The 26284-nt window shown below is 47.0% G+C and overlaps 1 protein-coding gene, 1 long non-coding RNA gene and 1 pseudogene across 6 annotated transcripts in view; 2 read left to right on the forward strand and 1 right to left on the reverse strand.

Moving 5' to 3' along the window:
• LOC145505613 (uncharacterized) overlaps nucleotides 1-22809 on the reverse strand; it is a 54249-nt gene extending 31440 nt beyond the window's left edge. Inside the window, exon 1 of one of the 5 annotated variants that reach the window (XR_014053155.1) lies at nucleotides 21939-22124. Coding sequence is in view for 1 of the 5 variants with exons in the window: in XM_081488143.1 (XP_081344269.1) it covers nucleotides 22456-22663 (208 nt within the window). In the remaining 4 variants the exon portion in view is untranslated. Of the gene's footprint in view, nucleotides 1-21938; nucleotides 22203-22455 lie in introns of those variants that run through there. The other 4 variants (XR_014053161.1, XR_014053160.1, XR_014053158.1 and 1 more) reach the window with 4 other exon arrangements.
• LOC145505783 (uncharacterized) lies at nucleotides 11321-16435 on the forward strand. Its single transcript, XR_014053294.1, has 2 exons — nucleotides 11321-11565; nucleotides 12889-16435. It is a non-coding gene; the product is annotated as an uncharacterized LOC145505783 (long non-coding RNA).
• Nucleotides 22810-23688: 879 nt separating the features above from the next.
• Nucleotides 23689-23827, forward strand: LOC145522031 (5.8S ribosomal RNA; annotated as a pseudogene).
• The last annotated feature ends 2457 nt before the right edge of the window (nucleotides 23828-26284 follow it).

Consider the following 26284-nt stretch of genomic DNA (forward strand, 5'->3'; position numbering starts at 1 on the left):
CAACCAATTCAGGCATATGACTCATCTGCATTAAACCTCTCACAACGTTCGTTCATTTTAATCTAGAAATGGCGCAGCTAGAAACGTATGCTATGGGAATAGAAATGTGCTTCAAATACGTATTGACCAGGGTGATCGTTACAGTGCTAGTTAGCAGAGCTGTGAATGCCCCTCCTCAACCATGGCATTAGGTGAAGTAAAATATGGCACAGCCATATGTGAGCAAGTACTTGTTCAGAATCATGCTGCAGAAGGACATTCGTTGGTCTGGGGAAATGGTAACAGTATTAAGTGGAGAAAGAGAAAGGCTGGGGACTTCCCTCATGGTCCACTGGTTAAGACTCGCCTTCCAACGCAGGAGACGCAGGTTCAACCCCTGTCAGGGATCCAAGCGCCCACGTGTCTCGCAGCCAAACAACCAAAATAGAAAAAGAGCAATACTGTAACCAATTCAACAAAGACTTGAAAAAATGGTCTCCATCCAAAAAAATATTTTGGAAAAAAGGCTATACCTGTTATGCAGAGTGAAGTCAGCCAGAAAGAGAAAAGCAAATATCGTATATTAATGCATATACATGGAATCTGGAAAGATGTACTGATGAGCATATACGCGGGCAGCAGTGCAGACGCAGAGAGAACATGCTTGCGGACACAGTGGGGGAAGGAGCGGGTGGGGCGAATTGAGAGACTGGCGTTGAAACACACATATTATCGCATGTAAAGTAAAAGAGAGAGCCCGTGGGAACTCGCTGTGGGACGCAGGGAGCTCACGCCCGGGGCTCTGTGACGGCCTGGGGGGCGGGGGCGGGGAGGGGGGGTTCAAGAAGGAGGAGGCGTAGGCATACTTATATAAGGCTGATTCATGCTGATGTAGGGCAGAAACCATCGCAACACTGTAAAGCAGTTTTTCTCCAATTGAAAATAAATACACTTTTAAAGAAAGGAAGGCTATAAAAGAGGATGCCTAATGTGATCCTGTTTCACATAAAATACAAAGAGAAAGCACTGGTGCAGATGAACCAGGGGCGGGGGAGGCCCATCAGCATCGCAGCAGAACTTGTCTGCAAGGAGTGGAATTAATGATTCACTCCTCCTAATTTTTCAGGTGTCCATATTTTCTTAAGTGAGTGTGTGTTCCTCATGTAATGGACCCGTTTGGTATTAACTGCCTAAAAGTGTGTGCTAAATCACAGGTCTCTATATCTCTGGTACATAGGATGCCCTCTCATTAAGTGGTGAACAAACACAAGATATTCAAAACAGGAAAGCTAAAAGATTAGGGAACTAAACTCCACAAGCCAAAAAAAGAAAAAAAACATGTTATTAAAAGTGTGTATGTGTGTGTTAATAGTTTAGTTCTAGTTGAAGGCTTGTGACGTTTTGTAAATATCATATTTAAAAAGGAAGCAGCTTGCTTCTATAGGAAGTCTTCAAATGCCCCCTCATTATAGCATACCTATGCTGAGTGGATTCTGAAAAACAATTTCAGTTGTTGAAAACACATAAATTCCAAAATTGGAAATGTGAGCTTCTCATAGTAAGAATGATAATAATGGCTCATTACACTGAATAACCCTGATAAATGCAAATTCACCCTTCAGTTCTTTCACATTTATTATTTATTACTTTCTGCCAGATAAAAATTCCTTGTATCCTAATGTTGCATTCACCCTTTACATCTTCAAATAAAGGCGTATATAAAGTTCAGTTAAAATTCTGTCTCCAGATATCTAATCAGCTGCAATCTTTTCATCAATAACCTTTCAGGGATTTCAGTGTCATTCATTAGGTGGTTAGAAATTTCTGAAATCTCTTTTGTATGCTAACTTCTTCAACTTAAAAATAAAGCCTATTAACCACAGCTATCAAATAGAAGGAGGCGATTCACCCTTTGGTGTGGCACAGGGGCTCGTACAGATAGCAGAGCCAGACCGCAGGCAGAAGCAGAGAAGGTCCGCGTGCAAGAGCCGTGTCAGGCTCAAACGCATATTGTAAAGATACAGAACAAAAGGCTCAATATGATACAGTGACATCAGGATCTTCTTACCTTGTGTAAACTAAAAGATTTTCATCTCACCTGAGTGATTTTTTTTTTTATTTGCATCGCTTGATTCTATCCTTGGGAGGAAATGAAATAATTAAAAACGGTATCTTCTCATGCTGTATTCTTGCTTAACAAAAATGAGCGATAATCCTTGGCTGTTATCTGGTATTAAAGATCACTGCATTGCTCAGGCATACTGAACACTCTTCCCATGTGGGAGTCTTTTGTGCCACCCACATTCTCCCTCTCTCCCTACCCATACCCTGTATCTCAATACTCACAAATCAATGTTGACTAGATGGTGAAGATTCCTTCCAAAAGGTCTGAAATACCAAACACCTCACACAAGGCTCAATCTCATGAATTACCATCAGGAACAATTAGCTCAACACACCTTAGGTGCATTCCACAGTTCCACACACCTGTTCAAGTATGTACTAAACAGTTTTCATTATGTTGCTCTCAATTCACAACAAAAGTATGCAGCATTTTGCAGTGTTACCTATAGGCCCCATCTTTCTGCTTTAATTCTAAAGAAAAAATTAAAAACAGATCTGAGTCAGATTACACTAATTATCATGACAGAAAGGAAGTCCGGAGTAGTTTGGGTCTACTGGTAGACATTGGAGGCATTCAAACTGATGATATTAAAACTAGATGGCTTATTAAAAAGCAGAGACAACACTTTGCCAACAAAGATCTGTATAGTCAAAACTACGATTTTTTCCAGTAGATGACTACAGATGTGAGACTTAAACCATAAAGAAGGCTGAGCACCGAAGAACTGATGCTTTCAAATTATGGTCCTGGAGAAGACTTTTGAGGGTCCTGTTGACTGCAAGGAGAGCAAGCCCGTCGATCCTAAAGGAAATCAACACTGAATATTCATTGGAAGGACTGATGCTGAAGCTGAAACTCCAATACTTTGGCCACCTGATGCAAAGAGCTGATGCTGGGAAAGACTGAAGGCAAAAGGAGAAGGGGCGGCAGAAAATGAGATGGTTAGACAGCATCACCGACTCAGTGGACAAGAAGTTGAGCAAACTCTGCGAGGCAGTGGAGGACAAAGGAGCCTGGCGTGCTGTAATCAAGAGGGTCACAACGAGTAGGATATGACTCATACGCTGAACAACAACGTGGTACTAAGCACCCTTTGGGGCTTCCCAGGTGGCGCTAGTGGTCAAGAGCCTGCTGCCAATGCAGGAGACACAAGGGACTCGACCCCCTGGGTCAGGAAGATTTTCTGGGGTAGAAAATGGCAACCCATCCCAGTCTTCTTGCCTGGAGAATCCCATGGACAGGGGGCCTGGAGGGCTACAGTCCACGGGGTTGCAAAGAGTCAGACAAGACTGAAGTGACTTAGCACTCACATAATCTTTGCCTCAACCATTTACATATTCATTTCAAAGTGGCTCTAGGTAACAGGCCTCATCACATGACATGGCCGGATGTGGCCAAGGTAAGAGTCAAGTAGGACATGGACTTGGAGACAGACATCAGAGAGGGCAGCTCCGTTTACAGGCTGGGAAATGAGCCTGCAGTCCCAAGCTGCATGCCCAAGGAGGGCAAGTGTGTGTGTATGTGTCTCTGTGTGTGTGTGTGTGTGTGTGTGTGTGTGTGTGTGTGTGCATGTGTGTGTGTGTCTCACAGGCTACAGCCCATGGGGTTGCAAAGAGTCAGATATGACTGAGCAACTGAGCATGAATGGATATGAGATATATATATATATATATATATATATATATATATATTTGCTAAATTCAACTGAAATATATTATAGCTTATTGAGGGTTCAGGCAATGCCAAAGAATGCTCAAACTACCGCACAATTGCACTCATCTCACAGGCTAGTAAAGTAATGCTTAAGATTCTCCAAGCCAGGCTTCAGCAATACGTGAACCGTGAACTTCCAGATGTTCAAGTTGGTTTCAGAAAAGACAGAGGAACCAGAGATCAAATTGCCAACATCCGCTGGATCATCGAAAAAGCAAGAGAGTTCCAGAAAAACATCTACCTCTGCTTTATTGACTATGCCAAAGCCTTTGACTGTGTGGATCACAATAAACTGTGGAAAATTCTGAAAGAGATGGAAATACCAGACCATCTGACCTGTCTCTTGAGAAAACTGTATGCAGGTGAGGAAGCAACAGTTAGAACTGGACATGGAACAACAGTTCAGTTCAGTTCAGTCGCTCAGTCGTGTCCAACTCTTTGTGACCGCATGAATCGCAGCACGCCAGGCCTCCTGGTCCATCACCAACTCCCGGAGTTTACCCAAACCCATGTCCATCGAGTTGGTGATGCCATCCAACCATCTCATCCTCTGTCGTCCCTTTCTCCTCCTGCCCTCGATCTTTTCCAGCATCAGGGTCTTTTCAAATGAGCCAGCTCTTCTCATCAGGTGGCCAAAGTATTGGAGTTTCAGCTTCAACATCACTCCTTCCAATGAACACCCAGGAATGATCTCCTTTAGGATGGACTGGTTGGATCTCCTTGCAGTCCAAGGGATTCTCAAGAGTCATCTCCAACACCACAGTTCAAAAGCATCAATTCTTCGGTGCTCAGCTTTCTTCACCGTCCAAGTCTCGCATCCATACGTGACCACTGGAAAAACCATAGCCTTGACTAGACGGACCTTTGTTGGCAAAGTAATGTCTCTGTTTTAAATATGCTATCTAGGTTGGTCATAACCTTCCTTCCAAGGAGTAAGCGTCTTTTAATTTCATGGCTACAATCACCATCTGCAGTGATTTTGAAGCCCCCAAAAATAAAGTCTGTCAATGTTTCCACTGTTTCCCCATCTATCTCCCATGAAGTGATGGGACCAGATGCCGTGATCTTAGTTTTCTGAACATTGAGCTTTAAGCCAACTTTTTCACTCTCCTCTTTCACTTTCATCAAGAGGCTCTTTAGTTCTTCACTTCCTGCCATAAGGGTGGTGTCATCCACACATCTGAGGTTATTGATACTTTTCCTGGAAATCTTGATTCCAGCTTGTGCTTCCTCCAGCCCAGCGTTTCTCATGATGTACTCTGCATAGAAGTTAAATAAGCAGGGTGACAATATACAGCCTTGATGTACTCCTTTTCCTATTTGGAACCAGTCTGTTGTTCCACGTCCAGTTCTAACTATTGCTTCCTGACCTGCATACAGGTTTCTCAAGAGACAGGTCAGATGGTCTGGTATTTCCATCTCTTTCAGAATTTTCCACAGTTTATTGTGATCCACACAGTCAAAGGCTTTGGCATAGTCAATAAAGCAGAGATAAATGTTTTTCTGGAACTCTCTGGCTTTTTTGATGATCCAGCAGATGTTGCCAATTTGATCTCTGGTTCCTCTGCCTTTTCTAAAACCAGCTTGAACATCTGGAAGTTCACGGTTCATGTATTGCTGAAGCCTGGCTTGGAGAATTTTGAGCATTACTTTACTATGATGTGAGATGAGTGTAATCGTGCAGTAGTTTGAGCATTCTTTGGCATTGCCTTTCTTTGGGATTGGAATGAAGACTGACCTTTTTCAGTCCTGTGGCCACTGCTGAGTTTTCCAGATTTGCTGGCATATTGAGTGCAGCATTTTCACAGCATCATCTTTGAGGATTTGAAATAGCTCTACTGGAATTCCATCACCTCCACTAGCTTTGTTCATGGAACAACAGACTGGTTCCAAATAGGAAAAGGAGTACATCAAGGCTGTATATTGTCACCCTGCTTATTTAACTTCTATGCAGAGTACATCATGAAAAATGCTGGGCTGGAGGAAGCACACGCTGGAATCAAGATTGCCTGGAGAAATATCAATAACCTCAGATATGCAGATGACACCACCCTTATGGCAGAAAGTGAAGAAGAACTAAAGAGCCTCTTGATGAAACTGAAAGAGGAGAGTGAAAAAGTTGGCTTAAAGCTCAACATTCAGAAAACTAAGATCATGGCATCTGGTCCCATCACTTCATGGCATATAGATGGGGAAACAGTGGAAACAGTGGCTGACTTTAATTTTCTGGACGCCAAAATCACTGCAGATGGTGACTGTAGCCATGAAATTAAAAGACGCTTACTCCTTGGAAGGAAAGTTATGACCAACCAACCTAGACAGCATATTAAAAAGCAGACATTACTTTGTCAACAAAGGTCTATCTAGTCAAGGCTATGGTTTTGCCAGTGGTCATGTACAGATGTGAGAGTTGGATTATAAAGAAAGCTGAGTGCCGAAGAATTGATGCTTTTGAACTGTGGTGTTGGAGAAGACTCTTGAGAGTCCCTTGGACTGCAAGGAGATCCAACCACTCCATCCTGGAGGAGATCAGTCCTGGGTGTTCATTGGAAGGACTGATGCTGAAGCTGAAACTCCAACACTTTGGCCACCTGATGCGAAGAGCTGGCTCATTTGAAAAGACCCTGATGCTGGGAAAGACTGAGGGCAGGAGGAGAAGGGGACGACAGAGGATGAAATGGTTGGATGGCATCACCGACTCAATGGACATGGGTTTGGGTGGGCTCCGGGAGTCGGTGATGGACAGGGAGGCCTGGTGTGCTGCAGGTCATGAGGTCTCAAAGAGTCGGACATGACTGAGCGACTGAACTGAACTGAACTGAACTGAAGTGAACTGGAAGGGGAGAATTTAATTCAGATAACCATTTTATCCACTACTGTGGGCAATTCCTTAGAAGAAATGGAGTAGCCCTCATAGTGTACAAAAGAGTCCAGGAGTGCAGTACTTGCATGCAATCTCAAAAATGACAGAATGATCTCTGTTTGTTTCCAAGGCAAACCATTCAATATCACAGTAATCCAAGTCTATGCCCCGATCAGTAATGGTAAAGAAGCTGAAGTTGAATGGTTCTATGAAGACCTACAAGACCTCCTAGAACGAACACCAAAAGAAAGATATCCTTTTCATCCTAGGGAACTGGAATGCAAAAGTAGGAAGTCAAGAGATAGCTGGAGTAACAGGCAAGTGTGGCCTTGGAGAACAAAATGAAGCATGACAAAGGCTAACAGAGTTTTGCCAAGAGAACACACTGGTCAGAAAAACACCCTCTTCCAACAGCACTACACATGGACATTACCAGATGGTCAACACTGAAATCAGACTGATCATATTCTTTGCAGCTGAAGATGGAGACGCTCTATACAGTCAGCAAAAACAAGACCAGGAGCTGACTGTGGCTCAGATCATGAACTCCTTATCGCCAAATTCAGGCTTAAATTGAAGAAAGTAGGGAAAACCACCAGACCATTCAGGTATGACCCACATCAAATCCCTTACAATTATACAGTGGAAGTGAGAAATAAAGGCATTAGATCTGATAGATAGAGCACCTGAAGAGCTGTGAATGGAGGCTCATAACATTGTACAAGAGGCAGTGATCAAAACCATTCCCAAGGAGAAGAAATGCAAAAAGGCAAAATGGTTATCTGAGGTGGTCTTACAAATAGCTGGGAAAGAAGAGAAGCTAAAGGCAAAGGAGAAAAGGAAAGATACACCCATCTGATTGCAGAGTTCCAAAAAATAGCAAAGAGAGATAAGAAGGAAAGGAAGAAAGCCTTCCTCAGTGATCAATGTGAAGAAATAGAAGAAAACAAAAGACAGGGAAAGACTAGAAATATGTTCAAGAAAATTAGAGACATCAAGGGAAATTTTCATGTAAGCATTTCATGGCAAGTAGATGGGGAAACAATGGAAACAGTGACAGATTTTATTATTTTGGGATCCAAAATCACTGCAGATGGTGACTGCAGCCATGAAATTAAAAGACGCTTACTCCTTGGAAGAAAAGTTATGACCAACCTAGACAGCATATTAAAAAGCAGAGACATTACTTTGCTGACAAAGGTCCGTTTAGTCAAAGCTATGGTTTTTCCAGTGGTCATGTATGGATGGGAGAGTTGGACTGTAAAGAAAGCTGAGTGCTGAAGAATTGACGCTTTTGAACTGCGGCATTGGAGAAGACTCTTGAGAGCCCCTTGGACTGCAAGGAGATCCAACCAGTCCATCCTAAAGGAAATCAGTCCTGAAAATTCATTGGAAGGATTGATGCTGAAGCTGAAACTCCCAATATTTTTGCTACCTGATGTGAAGAGCTGACTCATTGGAAAAGACCCTGATGCTGTGAAAGATTGAGGGCAGAAGGAGAAGGGGACGACAGAGGATGAGATGGTTGGATGACACCACCAACTCGATAGACATGAGTTTGAGCAAACTGGGAGATGGTGATGGACAGGGACGCCTGGTGTGCTGCAGTCCATGGGGTCGAAAAGCGTCGGACACGACTGAGTGACGAACTGAACTGATTCTCCCTCAAACCCCCTCCCATCCAGGCTGTCACATCACATTGGGCAGTGTTCCCTGTGCTGTACAGGAGGCCCTTGCTGTTTATGCATTTTAAATACAGCAGTGTGCACATGCCCACCCCAGTTTCCCTGACTACCCCTTCCCCCAGCAACCATGAATTTGTTCTCTAAACCTGCGAGTCTCTTTCTGTTTCGTGGATGCGTGCATGCTCAATTGCTTCAGTCACATCTGACTCTTTGCGACCCTACGGACCATAGTCCCAGTGCCTTCATGTTACTTCATGCCACTGTCACTGAAGATCTCTGGGAGAATATTTGAGAAAAGATAGTGAATGAGGTTCAGGGCAGGGTCTTGGAAAACACAACAGAAGGAGGTACCCAAAAGAGAGGCAGAATCCTGGACTCCCTTCACCTTTGCAAAAGGTGGCTAACTATGTTACAAGCTATCTTGTCTCTAAAAAGCTAACTAGACAATCTCCTTTATTCCTAGATGTCTTAGGTGAGATATTAGATCCTGAGGATTTTAACATACGTTAGTGGGGAAGAGGATTCCCTGGTCAAGTAAGTTTGGGAAAAAACCCCGAGTTTGTTAACTACATTAACCAAGTGAAGCCATGTATTTACCACGACGCTTCTTGTAACCCTTCATCTGCCGGTGACGAGCATGGCTGATGCTTTAGGAGCAGCGGAGGACCTCCATTTCGCGCTCCCCAGGGCATTCTTTTTTTTCAAGGCACATTTTTCTAGATTGCTTCAGGGAATTAGATAATTTAGCTAATACAAGTGTGTTTTGCATTTTAAAAAGTTACACTCTGATCTTTATAATTAATGAGGTACCACCCAAGGGTTTAATGTGGAGAATCATGACAGGGCTTCCCCAGTGGCTCAGCGGTAAAGAATCCGCCTGTCAGTGAAGGAGACTCCAGCTCGATCCCTTGGTCGGGAAGATCCCACTTGCTTCGGAGCAACGAAGCCAGTGAACCGCGACTATTGAGCCTGCGCTCTGGAGCTTCCCCGGTGGCTCAGCCATTAAAGAATCCGCCTGCCACGTGGGAGACCTGGGTTCGATCCCTGGGTTGGGAAGATCCCTGGAGGAGGGCATGGCAACCCACTCCAGTCTTCTTGCCTGGAGAATCCCATGGGCAGAGGAGCCTGATGGGCTGCAGTCCATGGATCACAAAGAGTCGCACACGACTGGGCAACTAAGCACAGCACAGCACTAGAGCCCAGGAGCTGCAACTGCTGAAGCCCATGCCCTCTAAAGCCCATGCTGGGCAACAGAAGAGGCCCACACACCACAGTCAGAGAGTAGCCCCTGCTGTCTTAGCTAGAGTAAACCCGAGTGCAGCTACAGAGACCAACTCAGCAAAATATGTATAAATAAATAAAATTAAACAAGAAGGGCTTCCCCAGTAGCTAAAGCAATAAAGAGTCCTCCTGCAATACAGGAGACACAGGAGATGTGGGTTTGATTCCTGGATTGGGAAGATCCCCTGGAGAAGGAAGTGGCTACCCACTTCCATATTCTTGCCTGGAGAATCCCTACAGACAGAGGAGCCTGGCAGGCTACAGTCCATAGGGTCACAAAGAGACACGACAGGGCACATTCAAGAAAGAATCGTGACAAGTAGAGAAATGAAAAAGTGAGATGGTGCTACCACGCCTAGGAGACCAGGGTAGAAAGAACAGGTCCTCCGGGATCATGTCAATGCAACCATATGTCTGGCTTACACTGTTCACTCGTGGCGGGATCTGAACCAAGTCACTTAGCTTTCTGTGCCTTCAGAGACTCAGCTTTAAAATTAGAGAAATAGCCACCGCCTTTATCATTTGGTTCTTTGAGGAATGAAGGAAATAGAGCTTGCACCTTTCCTAGCCTAGGACCTAGTACCGGAATGATACACTCTCCTCCCTGAGAATGAAACAGGTGAACGTGCAAACCCCAGCTTCTAGGATTGCTTCTCTGAGCTTTGCTCAACCTCGGTTGTTTAGTCACTGACTCCTGTCAGACTCTCTGCAATCCCACATACTGTAGCCGGCCAGGCTCCACTGTCCATGGATCCTTCAGGCAAGGATACTGGAGTGGGGTGCCATTTCCTTCTCCAGCTGAACCCCAGTGCTCACATCTATAAAGTGGGGATGAAATATTCTCACAGAGAGTTACTGAGAAGACTACAGAAAACTATGTGTGTAGCTTCTGGAAGAGGCTCATCAATGCTAGATCTTCCCAGTGTTTGACATGTGCTAGACCTCCGATGAGCATTTATCAAACTTAATTGAATCACTCTGTTGTCATTAAGGCTCCCCCCTCCCCCCTGCCCTGCCAAAGGCTTTAATATTTTGGTCAATTGGACTTTAATGGTCAATTGAGTTTATGAGGCAGTTACTTAAAATCCATAGCATTACAACCCACATACCCAAGGATAGAAGTGATGTAACCTACCAGCCACTTGTTGTGAGCTTTGCTTAGACTCTGAAGTGCTAGTTATCAGAGCCCTATCTACGCTCCCGTCCCCAACGCTTGGAGATACTCAAAGCTCCTTGAAGCCAACAATCGTCTTCTTTCTCTTTTTTGCATATTTCCATGACTGTTACATTGTCTTCTTCACATTTAAAGATGAAAAAGTCCTGCTGTTTATTTGTCTTAGTCTCCCGTGTGATTAATTGTTCCCTCCGTGTAGCAATATTTTTTTTCCAGTCCTATAGTTATGTAAACCAGAACTGCTTTTAAACATGTGGGGTTCATTTTATTGCCATTCATTTCCATTTAAATGACTAGGGGACAGGAAAACTATGTCGCCAGCCAACTATCAGTGGCGGTGAGATTGCTGTGTGGGGTCACATCTCAAAAACCGCCAGGAGCTTGGGAAAGAGTGACGACAACGCCCACGATGAGCGAGGGGGAGGCTTACAGCCGCCTCCTCACCTGCGCAAGCGGTTCACGGGCTCTCCGCAGCCACAGCTCGGCGTCCCGGGGAACGTTTGGGGGCGCCCACGATGAGCGAGGGGGAGGCTTACAGCAGCCTCCTCACCTGAGCACGGGGTTCACGGGCTCTCTGCAGCCACAGCTCGGCGTCCCGGGGAACGTTTGGGGGCGCCCACGATGAGCGAGGGGGAGGCTTACAGCCGCCTCCTCAACCTGCGCACGCGGTTCACCGGCTCTCTGCAGCCACAGCGCGGCATCCCGGGGAACGTTTGGGGGCGTAAAAGGACCTCTGGTCGTCAGGGTGAGTGGGGGGCGAGGACTGATATGGAATACGGGGTCCAAGGGATCCAGACTTTTCTTCCTCAAAGAACAAAGGACGTTCCTATATTCTGAGAGCTTTTGAAATGTTCCCGTGGATGTCCGGGAAGGTGGCAAACGTGTTTATAATCTTATGAGCCTAGAATCTAACCACCCTTCACAGACAAGTCTAAATTATCTCTTCACACTTTTAACCACTCAATTCTCCAGAAGCACAATATCTGTATAAACTGATGTAAACTTTTACTGTGGTTCATAACTTTACTGAGTCAGTCATTCACTGTTTTGGAAAACCTCAGTATTTTCCAGATGCAACAACCAACACAATAAACCTTCATTAGTTGTGTAAATATGTCTAAATAGATAATTCTATATCTAAGTGTAAATATTTGACAATTACATTTTGTCTCCTAGCATGGTCAAGACTAAATGTTCCTGTATTAAAATCTGTGTCATATTATTATTGCTCTAAAGCACAGTAGTGTTCTCTTATTTCTCATATTATAATTATGATATTACATCTTAAAATTATATGGTACAAAGCTCATATTAGCTATGAACTTTACTTCGTAAGAGTAAAAGAGATAGTATGAAATATTCGCTATAAAAATGACATTGGTTTGGGTAGTGTTAAGAACCACTGGTGTAATAGAAGCTTATAATAATGAACTAGTATCAGCACAAATATTTCATGCATCTCCATGTATTTTACTAACGATTCCTGACACACATGAACTGTAGTGTAAACAGGATGTTTGTGAATTCCTCCTGACTGGAAGAAGACTTGTTTTCAAGATTATACCATAAGTGAAAGTACAAGTCGCTCAGTTGTGTCCGACTCTTTGTGACTCCATGGATATTCCATGGAATTCTCTAGGCCAGAATACTGGAGTGGGTAGCCTTTCCTTGCTCCAAGGGATCTTCCCAACCCAGGGATTGAACCCAGGTCTCCCGCATTGCAGGCAGATTCTTTACCAGCTGAGCCACAAGGGAAGCCCATATACCCCCATAAATTAGGGAGGTACCAATTTAACACAAGTTCATTAAGCATCTCTAAAGTGCAAGGCACTTTTCTGAATAATAAGCAGATCACATCTTCCTCACTTCCAGGTCTTATCTTAACTGTGGTCAAGCTAGTCTTGAGGATCTCATCAAAAACCAGATGAATCAGATGAAGGTTACTCGATTTTATTTTCCAAGTTTGGACATCCATTCTATCCTCACTGCAACAAGCCTTTCTCATTAAAACATTTTTATTTTGCAAATATTTATCTGCAAACATCTGTCCTTTCCCTCCCTTTTCTAGGAGAGCTCTGGGTATGTACTTGACTCCATAATAAAGATTTTGATTTGTAGAGGCATCCAGGATGTAAAACATCACCAGACTGCAAACCCAAAGTGCTACAAAAGTTGTAAGACATTGGAGATCATTTCCTAAATTATTGACAACTGTATTGTTTGAAAGACTCACAAGTGAAAGGTGCATATTTAAGGAGAAAGACGGCTGATGTGGAAACTCTCAACGCTCTGACCTATCAGTCGGTATGCAACTCTATCTCCATAGAACACCTTTGAAATCAACAAGAACTCTGCTGGCTTCAGGAGACAGGAGCGCGCCTGCAAGAGTAACGTGTGCACCGCGGGTGCCCCGTCTCCCCCAGGGGGACTCCACGCCACAGGTCTGACGACAAAGTCAGGCACCTACTCTTCCCCTTCTAACATGTAACTGATGAGACGTGCTCTTTTTCAAAGGGAATGACAAAACTGTACAAATTCAGGCTTCAGGCCCATGGGTCTTCTCTCAAATTACCACGCACATCCAACATTTATGCACATATAAGCAGGACATTGATATAACTAACAAGCTGAAATAAAGATGGACTCTTGTTACCATTGCAATGGTTCATTTTACATGTCAACTTGACTGCCCTTAGGGATGGATACCCAGACAGCTGGAAGAACATTCTTTCTGGGTGAGTCTGTGCGTGTGTGCCTGGAAATGACTGGCATTTGATCTGGTAGCTGGCGTGAAGAGCCACTCTCACCAATCCACCGGGCCCTCGAGTGGAACAGAAAGGTAAGGGGAGGGCAAGTTCTTCCCTCGTCTTGAGCTGGAAGGTCACCGACATGCCAAGACACGGCAGCTCCTGCTCGCAGACCTTCAGACCCCCAAGACTTAAACCAGCAGCCCGCTGGCGCTCAGGACTTTGGACTTGGACTGAAGCATGTCACTGGCTTCCCTGGTTCTCCAGCTTCCAGATAGCAGATTGTGGAGCATCTCAGCTGTCATAGTGGCTCAGATGGTAAAGAATCTGCCTGTGATGCAGGAGACCCAGGTGCCATCTCTGGGTTGGGAAGACAACCTGGAGAAGGAAATGGTAACCCACTCCAGTATTCTTGCCTGGAGAATTCCATGGACAGGAGTCTGGTGGGCTCATGGGGTTGAGTTCATGGGGTCAAGTTCACGTGGTCGAAAAGTGCTGGACATGACTGAGCGACTAACACTTTTCACTTTCAGCTGGCATAAGTGCATGAAGCAACTGCTATCATAAATCTCCTCTTATAACTACATTTATATCTATATCTGTATCTATTACTATATGTTGCTGTTGCTGAGTCACTAAATCATGTCCGACTCTTTGGGCCCCAGTGGACTACAGAACACCAGGTTCCTCTGGCTATCTCCCTGAGTTTGCTCAAAGTCAGGTCCATTGAGTCAGGGATGTTATTATCCTCTGCCGCCCCTTTCTCCTGCCTTCAGTCTTTCCCAGGATCAGGGTCTTTTCCAATGAGTCGGCTCTTCGCATTAGCTGACCAGAGTATTGGAGCTCTTAAGAGTCTATATATCTATATCTACTTCTATATCCCATTGGTTCTCTTTCCCTAGAGAACCCTGACTTATACCTCTACTTTGCAAAAATAAACCTGACTTTTGATGGGACACTTTGAAAGGTGAAATATTAAAACACACAAAAATGTTTTCTGATTTCTTAACTGCAGCATCTGGTGTGTCAGCCACACCATGGTAAAGCCTCACCCTGCTTTGTCTGTTACAGTGTTTATAGCTCTGGATTTTCATTTGAAAGACTTGTCTATCGTAATTGTACATCCCCACCCAGAAATACGAGGTCTCTGACAATAAGGATTTTGTCTATCACATTAAATTATATGTCTCCAATGCCTACTCGCAATGCTTGATATAGAGCAAGAAGTATTTGGTGAATAAATGACCAAATGTTGCCTTATCTTACAGATCAGTAATTTCAAGCTGAAGGGCAACTATAGAGTAAGAGGGGGAGATGCAGATAAATAGAAGAATTTGTGGGCTGTTAAATACTGTGAGTCTATCTTCTGAGATGGTAGCCCTAGGTTATTGTGTCTGATGGAAACTTACAGCTTTTGGAACTTTCTAGGCTTTCCAAAGTCCTCACAATATGTGGGAGACTGATTGAAATCAGTGTGCCTTGCACCTGCGGTAATTTTTAATAGCAACAGAATATAAAGCACTTTTCCCTTCATCCTCCCCTAACGACTCTGGTTCTAGGGACAGGACTTGGCAGAAGTGAGCCACACAAGACCGAGCGTCTTCTTGGACTGACCCTAAGGACTAGATTGTTTCAGAGGCCTCGTGGTTGAGGGCATGAGGAAAGTCGTGCAAGGTCAGAGAAGGTCCCTGAGACAATGAGAAAGTCCCCGTTTCCCCTCATGCCTGTCCTGAAAGCGGGGTTTCATGTTCTGGATGCAGAGAGTTGCGGAGGGAGCAATTCTCGCTGCTGTATGTGCGTTCAGATGGGGAAATCGGTTTAGTCTGGAAAGTCATCCTTTGAATGTTTTTGCTTTTATTCAAATCCGTCTTAGAAATGCCCCTTGCTATGCCTTCACCTGACACAATACCCTTGGATGTTGACTAGTTTGCCTAATATGGGACTTTAGAAATGTTAAGCTTCTCCACAGTACTGGTTGAGAATGGCCAGCTAAAATTTTATTGGCTTGGCTTAATTTATACTTAGAGCTAAGACAGTTTATGATTTCAATTCATAAATGACTCTGTTTCAGGATACAAATAATAAGAGCAGAGTGGTTTATCCAGAGAGGTGAGTATTTTATTACACATGATGATGTTCTATTATTATTTATGGTATAAAAATTAAAAGAAGGATCTTTGGAGAAGGAAAAGATCTCATTTTATAAAATTATTTTATGAGAAAGGAGTATTATGTTTAAACTCTGAACTAGATGTTCTTGCGGTATAAAGTGAAGGATAGTCAAACATCACAATCCTGTACTAATTGGGGTCCAGGTAAATTACAAAACTATTTCAATGAAATGCAATTTCCGTGCTGTCAAGTCCTTTAATAAATAGATAAGATGCTCCTTGGGAAAATGCATTTACACAGAATAGCTACTTTTCTTTGAATAGAAAACACAAGTCAATGTCATTCTAGCTAAGTCACATTATTATGAACTACAAATTAGTGAATTCCAAGTAAATCAGATTTTAGTGTGTATTTAAAGTTTTCAATATCTTTAAGTAAGGATTTTTTTGGAAAAAATGCAGTAGTTAGCATATGACTCCTTCAAACTATTGGTGCTTGAAACCAAATTGTTCAAATTTGACTTTCCTGCTCAGTAAATAATAATTTAGAGTTTGGTTCATTCTGTGACTGCAGTCAAGATGTTTTATATTTTAAGTGTCCTGATACATGTTAAATTTTCCCTTTAAATATATACAACTAAGCATCATATATCAAGACTGCCCAAATGTTTAATATTATCTGTACTAATAAAGTAAATTTATCTAATCCAGACCTCTATGTGGAAAATAAAGCATTAAAAGTGAACTGTTAAATGAACTATCGCAAGAATCTTTTCTTTAATTCACCGATTAATTGTACATGGAAAAGATCACTCCTTTATAACTCTCAATACGTCATCTCGGAAATTTCTCTGCTGTTGGTACTCCCTAAAGGGAGGCTAAATAACCAAGCTTCTCTTCCTGGTGGATCCATTGGAAATATGATGCTGTATAAACCCCCAGCAAACAGCTATAAATCTAGCTAACATTCACTGTGTCTGTGAAGATGGAATGATTCTCCCCAGACAAGCTTTGGAAAATAATGTATTGATTTCTGATAGCAATTTATTGTTCTTTGCAATCAACTGTGTTTATACTGTGGCCTTACATTATAGCCCTTCCTCTTCCATTCTTAGTCTTTGGAATATGAAATCAGAGAGCCAGAAAGCTTCAAAGAGGTCACCTCAAAAATCCATGAAATGGAGATGAATTTTTTGAGTCATACAATTTCTACTCGCTCTGGTCTTATTTTAGTAGTCATAGCAAATGACACAGCATTATCTAACCTTGGGCTTCCACCCAAAGTACCTCTAACCCATTTAAAGCAAAGAGCAATTACAAAGTCCCTAAAACTCAGGTCTCCACTCCCCCCAAAATACTGAATCCCAATGCCACCCAAGCGTGTGCTTGGAGGTTTTGACACTGTACGTGTCTTATAAACGTGTGTGCCCAGTTTCTCAGTCGTGTCTGACGCTTTGTGACCCCGTGGCCTGTAGCCCACCAGGCTCTTCTGTCCGTGGGATTCTCCAGCCAAGAACACTGTAGGGGTTGCCATTTCCTTCTCCAGGGGATCTTCTTGACCCAGGGATCGAACCTGTGTCTCTTATGTTTCCTGCATTGGCAGGCGGGTTCTTTACCACCAGTGCCACTTGGGAAGCCATACGAATTTGATGTGAGTCTTCATCAAAAAAAAAAGAGTAAAATAGGGACTTCCCTGGTGGTCAGGTGGTTAAGAATCTGTCTTGGGATATAGCAGACACCAGTTCGATCCTTGGTTGGGAATTAAGATCCCACAAGCTTCAGAGCAACCAAGCCTGTGTACTGCAATTACTGAGCCCCACAAGTAAGGACAAATAAGCCAAATGAATAAGTAAATACTCTTTAAAGGAATAAAATATTAATAATAAGCTCTACGAGTTCTCTTTGTTCTGACAGGGATCAGTAGGAATTATTCTAACATCCTTATCCATCAATGGGCACGAGCATTCAAAACCTGGAAACCACTGTCCTCTGCAAGCTGAGGTCATACAATGAGAACGTCTTCTTCCAGACACAGTTCGGGATTGTTTCCTTCCTTGCTCTTTCAGTCTCGATTCCATAAAGCAGAGCCTGCTCAGGGGATTCAGGCACAAGTTTACTGAGAAAAATATTGAAGCACACATTCTTCTCCACTAAAGTTGGAATAATGTAGATGGCGGGCTTCTGGGCATCCGTCTTGCCATTAGTAGAACCTGAGCATGAAATTAGCACAGAAAAAACTGGAGAGACCTGGCCCCCTGACATTGTTGACTCCCTAAAACCCAAATTTAACGTGGGCTGTTTTCATTATGTGGTGGTCTAGTTGCTAAGTCGTGTCCAACTCTTGAGAGTCAATAGACTGTCGCCTGCCAGACTCCTCTGTCCATGGAATTCTCCAGGCAAGAATACTGGAGTGGGTAGCTATTCCCTTCTCCAGGGCATCTTCCCAACTCAGTGATTGAGACCTTGTCTCCTGCATTGCAGGCAGATTCTTTAAAGACTGAGCTATGAGGGAAGCCCCAAAACCATCTAACCATAAGCAGCTCGTCCGGGATTTAAACCCAGGATCTTTCGCACCCAAAGCGAGAATCATTCCACTTGACCAACAAGCCACCTCTAGGTGAGAGCTATTGGACTTCCCTGGAGCTGGGAAAGAATCTGCCTGCAATGCAGGAGACCCTGGTTCAATTCCTGGGTCGGGAAGATCCCCTGGAGAAGGGATAGGCTACCCACTCCAGCATTCTTGGGCTTCTCTGGTGGCTGGGCTGGTAAAGAATCTGCCTGCAATGCTGGAGACCTGGGTTTGATCCCTGGGTTGGTAAGATCCCCTGGAGAAGGGAATGGCTACCCACTCCAGTATTCTGGTGTGGAGAATCCCATGGACTGTAGTTTCATTATATATACTTAAAACTGATTTTCTCTGTTTTGCGTAAGTTAATTAGCATAAGAATTTCTATCATGGAGAATCAAAAGTTTTCACTTATGGAAATGTCAGGCTTACTCCTTGAGACTACCAGGCTCAAGAATATTGAAGAGTCATCGAAACTTCTGTGAACTTACACTCATTTGCCCTCTGGGAAATTCTCCCTTCTGTCCTCCAGGTCTTTTGCTGTAACACAGCTAAAGATATCCCTGATTATGGACTGCTGGTTATACATTCTGGTTCGTGCATATAAATATTTTAGGAAAAAGTAAAGCTTTAAAAGAAATCCACTGATGAGAACCATATCAACAGAAGAGAAGGTATTGAAAGCAGGATAAACGATGGTGGCATTTAAGCAACGAGATGGTGAGCCCAAAGTGAAGGAAGTTGTCACTTCTTTTCTGCCCACGACTTTCTTGATGAATCGTCTCAAACCTGGCGCACATCCTGCAGTTTACAACAGCTCCTACTCACCATTATCTTACGTATCAACCGTTTCGATTCAGACCAGACATGTACCCTGTATGGATTTGCTTGATATCCCTGACTTTTAACATGTTTCTTGCCTGTAAGTAAAACTGGAAACGAGAGCTTCTTGATGGGATCTTTTATATCGATAGTTGTTTATAAACTAAAACAGAAGTAATGGTTTCAAGCTGAAGCTTTACCAGTCACAAAATAAATATTAAGCCATCTACTAACTCTCATAGATGTATGTATTTGGGGAAAAGAAAATTCAGACAAATTAAAGCGCCGTATCAGTAATTCACAGTGATTGAGGCAGAGATAAAGCTGGGTGCGAGACTCCCGCTCGCTTGCTAAGTGGTATCCAACTCTTTGCAACCCCGCGGACCCACAGCCCACCAGACGCCTCTGCCCGCGGGATTCCCAGGCACGAACACTGGAGCGGGTTGCTGCGGGGAGAGAGATTTAGACGGCGTGTTCAGGCTCTCTCAGCCCACGTTTTGTAAATAATAATGTAACCACTGGGATCCCATGGCGCTGTGCATGTGCTCACGAGGTCCCTGCTTGGTCGCGGGCTACTTTGTGCGGTAGTCCTACGCGAGCTCCGCCTGGAAGGCAGCGGCTTCCCCGCTGCGCCCCGGGCGGTGTCCATGGGCTCAGCCCGAGCGGAGAGAACGCGGCGCGGCTGCCGCCCCGGCCGGGAGGGCAGAGGAGCGCGCGGCTCCAGCGGCCCCTCCGGCCCCGAGCGCCGTGCCCGCCCCGGGGATCAGGGACAGCGCGGGCAGGGAGGACAGGAGACGGTTGTCACTTCCTCCTCCGGGGGATCTTCCCAATCCAGGGTTCAGAACTGCGTCTCCTATGTCTCTTACACTGGCGTGCCACTTGGGAAGCCCATCCTTGCTCATATATTATCATCTCTATATCTTTTATATAGATCTTTCAAATCAAGTGATATTCTATCAGCTAGTCTATCCTCCTGTGAACTTTGTCTCTGAAAAAGTTCAATCCTTTGGCCTAGTATCTCCACACCTAAGACTATATCCCAGGTAATATTAGTGATAATGGTGATACAAACATTTAAGTATAAGAACACTCTTTCAGGATTGCTTAAAAGCCTTTATAAAATGATGCCTAGCAAAAGGGAATTTTTAAAAAACTTATGGCGAATTCTATGTAATGGACAGTCACACAGCCATGAGAAATCATATTTATAAACAAATGATAATGACTTTGAGATGGAGTGATGGCTCCACATACTAGTCTGCTTGGTGTCTGTATATTTAACTACCCAAAGCCACATGGAAGGAAAAACAGCCAACTAATCCAAAAGGCTAATAAGGAGATAAAGATATGACTCTGTGCTTGGAGAGGCTGTTTTTATTTTCTCAGAGGCCAGAGGATGGAAAGATGTTAGATTAGGAGACACAAGTTCTATAGAAGCTGGATTCCTGGGCAGACCATGTGTCCTAGAAGTGGGAGGGAGAAGGCAAGAATATTCCATTGCAGGATGCAGGGAGAGGAGTTAAGACTGCGTTACTACCGTTAGTCATCACTTGAAGGGCCGCCATCCAGCAGCCTCGTGTGCTCTTCAACTTCCCAGGGGAGAGGAACGGGGAGATGGACTGATCGGGAGGGATGAGAAGGGGTCCTTGCTATCTTGGACAAGGCAGAACTTGGTAGAACGAGCAGGAAATAGCCACAATTATGATGGCAGTGGATGAATCACGTAGTAAAACCTTTTTAAAAGATACAGTATGTGGCCATTCTGAGATGTCTTCTTTCCTTCCATGACTATTTCGCAGGCACCTGTTATCTGCCAGGTTCCCTACCAGGTGCCGGCTGTGCACCATGGACATGGTGGGTTTCTGCCCTCAGGAGGCTGTGTGCTCATGGAGGGACACGCAGGTCAGAGCAGATAGGACACGGGAGAGCATGATGGGATCACACCGGGGCTGTGCTTTTCTGGATAGAAATATACCACCATTCATATGAACGGTTTCATGAAGAATTTTGAGTTTTACTGGTCTAGCACGTAAGCCAGTCTTCAAGAAATGCCTGGAGATGGGGCTGATGGATAGCTTCTGGTTTGATTTCTTTAAAAAATGTATGTTGAAACTGGGGGAAAGGATTCTCTCATCAAGTGTCTGAGTACGCAGGTCTCAGTGATGATATATTGATATCTGGTGTGTTGGAGTCCGTTTTGAAATGTATTAGTAATAACTAGTAACTGATAGAGAGCACCAACAGGCTTCTCTGGTGGCTCTGATGGTAAAGAATCTGTTTGCGATGCAGGAGACAAGCGTTCAGTCACTGAGTTGGGAGGATGCCCTGGAGAAGGGAATGGCTATGCACTCCAGTATTCTTGCCTGGAAAATTCCAGGGACAGAGAAGCCTGGCAAGCTACAGTCCATGGGGTTGCAAAGAGTCGGATGTGACTGAGTGAATGACTAACACTTTCACTTTTCAGAGAGAGTACCAAAGATTTTAAAAATCCTTAAAAAAAAAAACATAGCAAATCATATTCAAATGAAATAATGGCTTGCATCATGATACCTAGGAGAGGAAAGATTGGCAGGCGCGGGTAACCCGTTGAACCCCATTCGTGATGGGGATCGGGGATTGCAATTATTCCCCATGAACGAGGAATTCCCAGTAAGTGCGGGTCATAAGCTTGCGTTGATTAAGTCCCTGCCCTTTGTACACACCGTCCGTCGCTACTACCGATTGGATGGTTTAGTGAGGCCCTCGGATCGGCCCCGCCGGGGTCGGCCCACGGCCCTGGCGGAGCGCTAAGAAGACGGTCGAACTTGACTATCTAGAGGAAGTAAAAGTCGTAACAAGGTTTCCGTAGGTGAACCTGCGGAAGGATCATTACCGTGGTCGGTGCCGAGAGCGGCGCGGCGGCCTCGCCTCGCCTCGCCCCGCCCGGCTCGAGAGCCTCTCAGAGCCTCTCCTCCACCCGTGCGGCGGGCGCGGGATGGGCAGGAAGGGGAGAGGGGGGAGAGAGACGTCCGGGAGGCGCCCCGCCCCGGGGCCGGGGCCGGTGGCCTTTCCGGGGCTCGGGGGACGAGGGGTCGCGCGAGAAGGTGGGGGGCGGCGGGCGGCGTGCAGCGTGTGTCGGGGGTCGGGCGGGAGAGGCGGCTCCCCTCCGCCTGCCCGCCCCGCCCCGCCCCGCCCCGCCGGCCCCTCCGCGCGCCTCCGTTCCCCGGCCGGAGGGGTCCCCCGCCCCCCGGCGCCCGGTGGCGTCGTCTCCGGTGTCCCTCCCTCTCCCGTCCGACCTCCCTGCCACGTCCCTCGAGGTTGGGTCCGAGGGCTCGGCGCGCCCCCACCCCCACCCCCACCCCCACCCCCACCCCCACCCCCACCCCCACCCCCACCCCCACCCCACGTGCCTTCGCCCCGTGGCGCCGGCCACGGCTGCCTTTGCCCCGGTCGCGGATCCTCCGGTCGCGTCTCGCGAGCTGTGCGGCGTGACGGGTGGCGGCTCCCCGCCGCGGGGCCGCTTGCCCGCCCGTCGCCTCCCGCCGCCGGCCCTGGACCGGTCTGCCTCGGCTGGTCGTCGGTCGTCCCGCTGCTCTGGGCCCGCCGCGCGGTCGCCATGCGCCTCCCCGCGCCCTCCGAGCCTCGGGGCTCGCCCCCACTCCTCCCCCCACGCCCCCCGCGGCCGTCTCGTCTCTTCCGGGTCTCTCGCCCTCTCGTCCCCCCTTCCCTCTGTCGCGTCCCCTGCCCGCTCGGTGCTTCCCGTCGGCGCCCCCCCCCCGCCCTCGGTGGCGGGTGGGGGAGAAGGGTGCCTGGGACACGCGGGCGCGGGTAGGGGCACCCCGAGGGTGGAGGGGAGAGGGCGGGGTCCGGGGGAGACGGCCGTAGGGGCGTCGCGAGGTGGTTGACGGGGAGAGGGCTCCGCCCTGTTTCGGGGGGACGTTGGGGTGGTCGTCTGGCGTCGGCGGGGGACCCCCGGGCGGCGGCGTTCGACCGGGGCACGGCGGGACCCCGTGCGTCACGGGCCGGCAGCGCCGAGGCCCGCGGGCGGCCGCGGGGGGGGGCCGCGGTGGTGGTCGACGTCGGGGCGGTGGCCCGTGGGGGGCGCCGTGCCCCTCGCCCGCCTCCCCCCCTTTCCAGGTACGTAGCGCGTCCGGGCGCGGAGGTTTAAAGACCCCTTGGGGGGGGTCGCCCGTCCGCCTCGGGGTCGGGGCGGTCGGGCCCGCGGGGAGTCGGGAGGTGCTTCCCGTCTCCCCCAGACTCCGCCGTCCCCCGAGGGGCCGGGGTGGCGCGCCACGGTCACCGCCGCCGCCGCGGCCGTCGGGAGGGGGCCTGCCCGGCGGTCGTCGTGTGGGCGGGCTGTGGCCGTGAGCGGTGCTCTGCGTGCGCCCGACCCCCCGCGTCCCTGGGGGAGGGTGGGGAACCCCCGGGCGCCTGTGGGGTGTCCGAGCCCGCCCTACCGGGTTGGCGCCGGACGCCCCGTCGTGTGAAACCTTTCCCGACTCCTCCGGTCTGCTGTTTTCTGTCTGACTTGGCCGGCCAGAGGCAACCCCCCCGCCCCCACCTCCGGGGAAGGGAAAGCGGGAGGGCTGTGCTGTGCCAGGGGCGGGCCTCCCGCCGAAACGAAACCCTCGAACACCTCGAACGACTCTTAGCGGTGGATCACTTCGCTTGTGCGTCGATGAAGAACCCAGCTAGCTGCGAGAATTAATGTGAATTGCAGGACACATTGATCATCCACACTTCGAACGCACTTGCGGCCCCGGGACGCCTGTCTGAGCGTCGCTTGCCGATCAATCGCCCCTCCGGGTGCCCGTGTCGTGTGCACGCCTCCCCGGGGGTCGCACGGCTGGGGGGTGTCCTCGCAGGGCCGCCGTGCCCTCCGTCCCCCTAAGTGCAGACACGGCGTCCCCCGCCTCCGCGGCCAGGGGGACGCCGCCCGCGAGAGGAGAGAAGGGGACGTGAGCTCGCGCCGAGGCCCCCGGCCTGCCGGGCCTCCGTGATGGGTCCTCCCCTTGGAGAGCTTCCTCGCGCCGCAAGCGGCCTTTGGGGGTCGCTGCCCCTGGGGTGTCGGGGGGGGGGTTGGGGACGGTCTCGCGCCGCGCGGCGGGGGCCCGCGGGGGTGGTGGGGTCGCGTTTTCGGTCCGCCGTCGTGCGCCGTCCTGCCCTTGGCGGCGGCGTTTCCCGGCTCCCGGACGGCCCCCCTTCCCTCTGCGGTGCCTTCCCCGCCGCGCGTGCGCGGCCCGCGCCTCCCCCGTGGCGGCTCTCGCCCCGTCGGGACGGGCGGCTCGCGCCCGAGGCCGAGTCCGCGTGCGCGTCCGCACCCCGGGGACGCGTGCCCCGGCGGCGGCCCGCGGGACGCCGCGGCGTCTGCCCGCCGCTGCGCTGGACTTACAGCCAGAGAGTTGGAAATTGTCATAAAACATATAGACTGCTCTGTACATACTGAAAATATTTCTTATGTAATTTTTATTAACTTAGAGTGAGCGACAGAGCTCAGCCCTTTGAAAATGAGATGGGTCAAACCTCAATGGCCTGACGCGCAGGCGTCTAGGAACGTGTAATTGACATTTAAGTTCTAACCTCTGCATCTTCCTTTTTCTTCCATTAAGTAAGGGTCTCATTCCAGAGGGGAAAAGAGTAGAGCTGAGTAACTTCTGAGAACACAGATTTTTGCTTTTTTTAAATTAAAGTCAAGTTGACTTACAACATTATGTTAGTTTTAGGGGGAGAGCACAGTTTTAATAAGGCAGGAACCCTGCCGGAGTCCTGCTCCAGTTGGCCCAGGGGTTCCTTCAGGAAGGACGGCGTTGGCGATGCGAAATGAGAAGACAGCAAATCTTAGAGTCTCCAAGTGTCTCCTGACTTGATTGTTTTCAAGACAGCTTTTATATTTTTAGTGGTACATAGAAACAAATGTAACGTGTAGAGTCATACCAAATCAGCTTAATGGCTCAGCAGTTTTGACCCTTGTGGACACCGTTTGCATATCTTAGCTACAAAAAGTTTCATTTTGTTTACATCATCTTCTGGCCTGGGGGCCTGCTAACATCTTGTGACTCTTTATTGATAAGGGTTGGTCAGCCAGAACACTTTTGTATCAGGCACAGCAGGAAAGAATTCATCAACAGAAAGTTTCAAAGTAAAACCTGTTTTCCGTAATCTATCCTAGGCCTTGAGCCTAACAGAAAAGAATGTGGTCCCATAAAGTCATAGACCAGCAAGCCGAAACAATGTAGCGCAAAGGTCACTTCTTAGCAAAAATCACCAGCTGAATTAACAACTGTCTTATTATTTGTATTAAGGCTAAGCTTTTATTTTTATAATTCTTAAACTACTATATTTTTATTATGTAGGCTAAATATGTTAGGAGCAAAAATATAGCAAGTAAATATAGACTAAGTAACAGTTTCATAAAGCAGTGTTTCTTATGTTTTCTAATAAGCCCTTTCCTACAAAGGGCTCTGTGTCCATTGGGGCTCTCTGTGCGGAGGCTCTTAATGCTGTTTATTGTTAAGGAGCAGTCATGCACATTAGCTCCAAAGGCACAGGTATTTTTATCAAGCAAACTAATATACTAGTAAGAGAAGTGTCAATTAAAATACTCTATATCCTAGATAATCTTATAGGGAACTACCGTTCAGGGGCCGTAAAGTTTTCAGATTGATCTATTTGAGAAGAGATCAGGAAAGGCCTTCTACCTAAGCCGCAGAAAATAAGAAGAGGTTTATTAGAAAGATAGATATCATCTTTAAGGTGAGCACTGAGGCAGCCTTCCGAGAATCCCTGAGGCCTGAGTTGCTCTGCTCATCAGGTCTTCTCCTCATGACTCTGTCATGGGTGGGATCTCGTGAGCTGGCTCCTGGCGGAACCCAACCTCGCAGGCATTATAGTTTCTGTATTTGGGTGTGGTGTGTGCTCAGTCGTGTCTGACTCTTGGCAAACTCCATGGACTGTAGCCCGCCAGGCTCCTCTGTCCATGGGATTCTAAAGGGAAGGATACTAGAGTGGCCTGTCATGTCCTCCTCAAAGGCATATTCTATTTTTATTACAATATTGGATTATGCCAAGTGGTCTGTTTTTGTTTTCTACTATTTTCCCCAAATTTGCAATATTGTGAGCATTTATATGTTCACAATCCCCAAAAGAAGATTTTGAATTGTGTAATATCTTATCCCTTAGGAGCTGTCATAATTTATTTAGCCATTTCTCTATGTGGACATCATTTTTAAAATTTTCTAA

This window comes from Giraffa tippelskirchi, chromosome 1 (genome assembly GCF_054371585.1).
Source record: "Giraffa tippelskirchi isolate mGirTip1 chromosome 1, T2T-mGirTip1v1.2.pri, whole genome shotgun sequence".
NCBI lineage: Eukaryota > Metazoa > Chordata > Mammalia > Artiodactyla > Giraffidae > Giraffa > Giraffa tippelskirchi.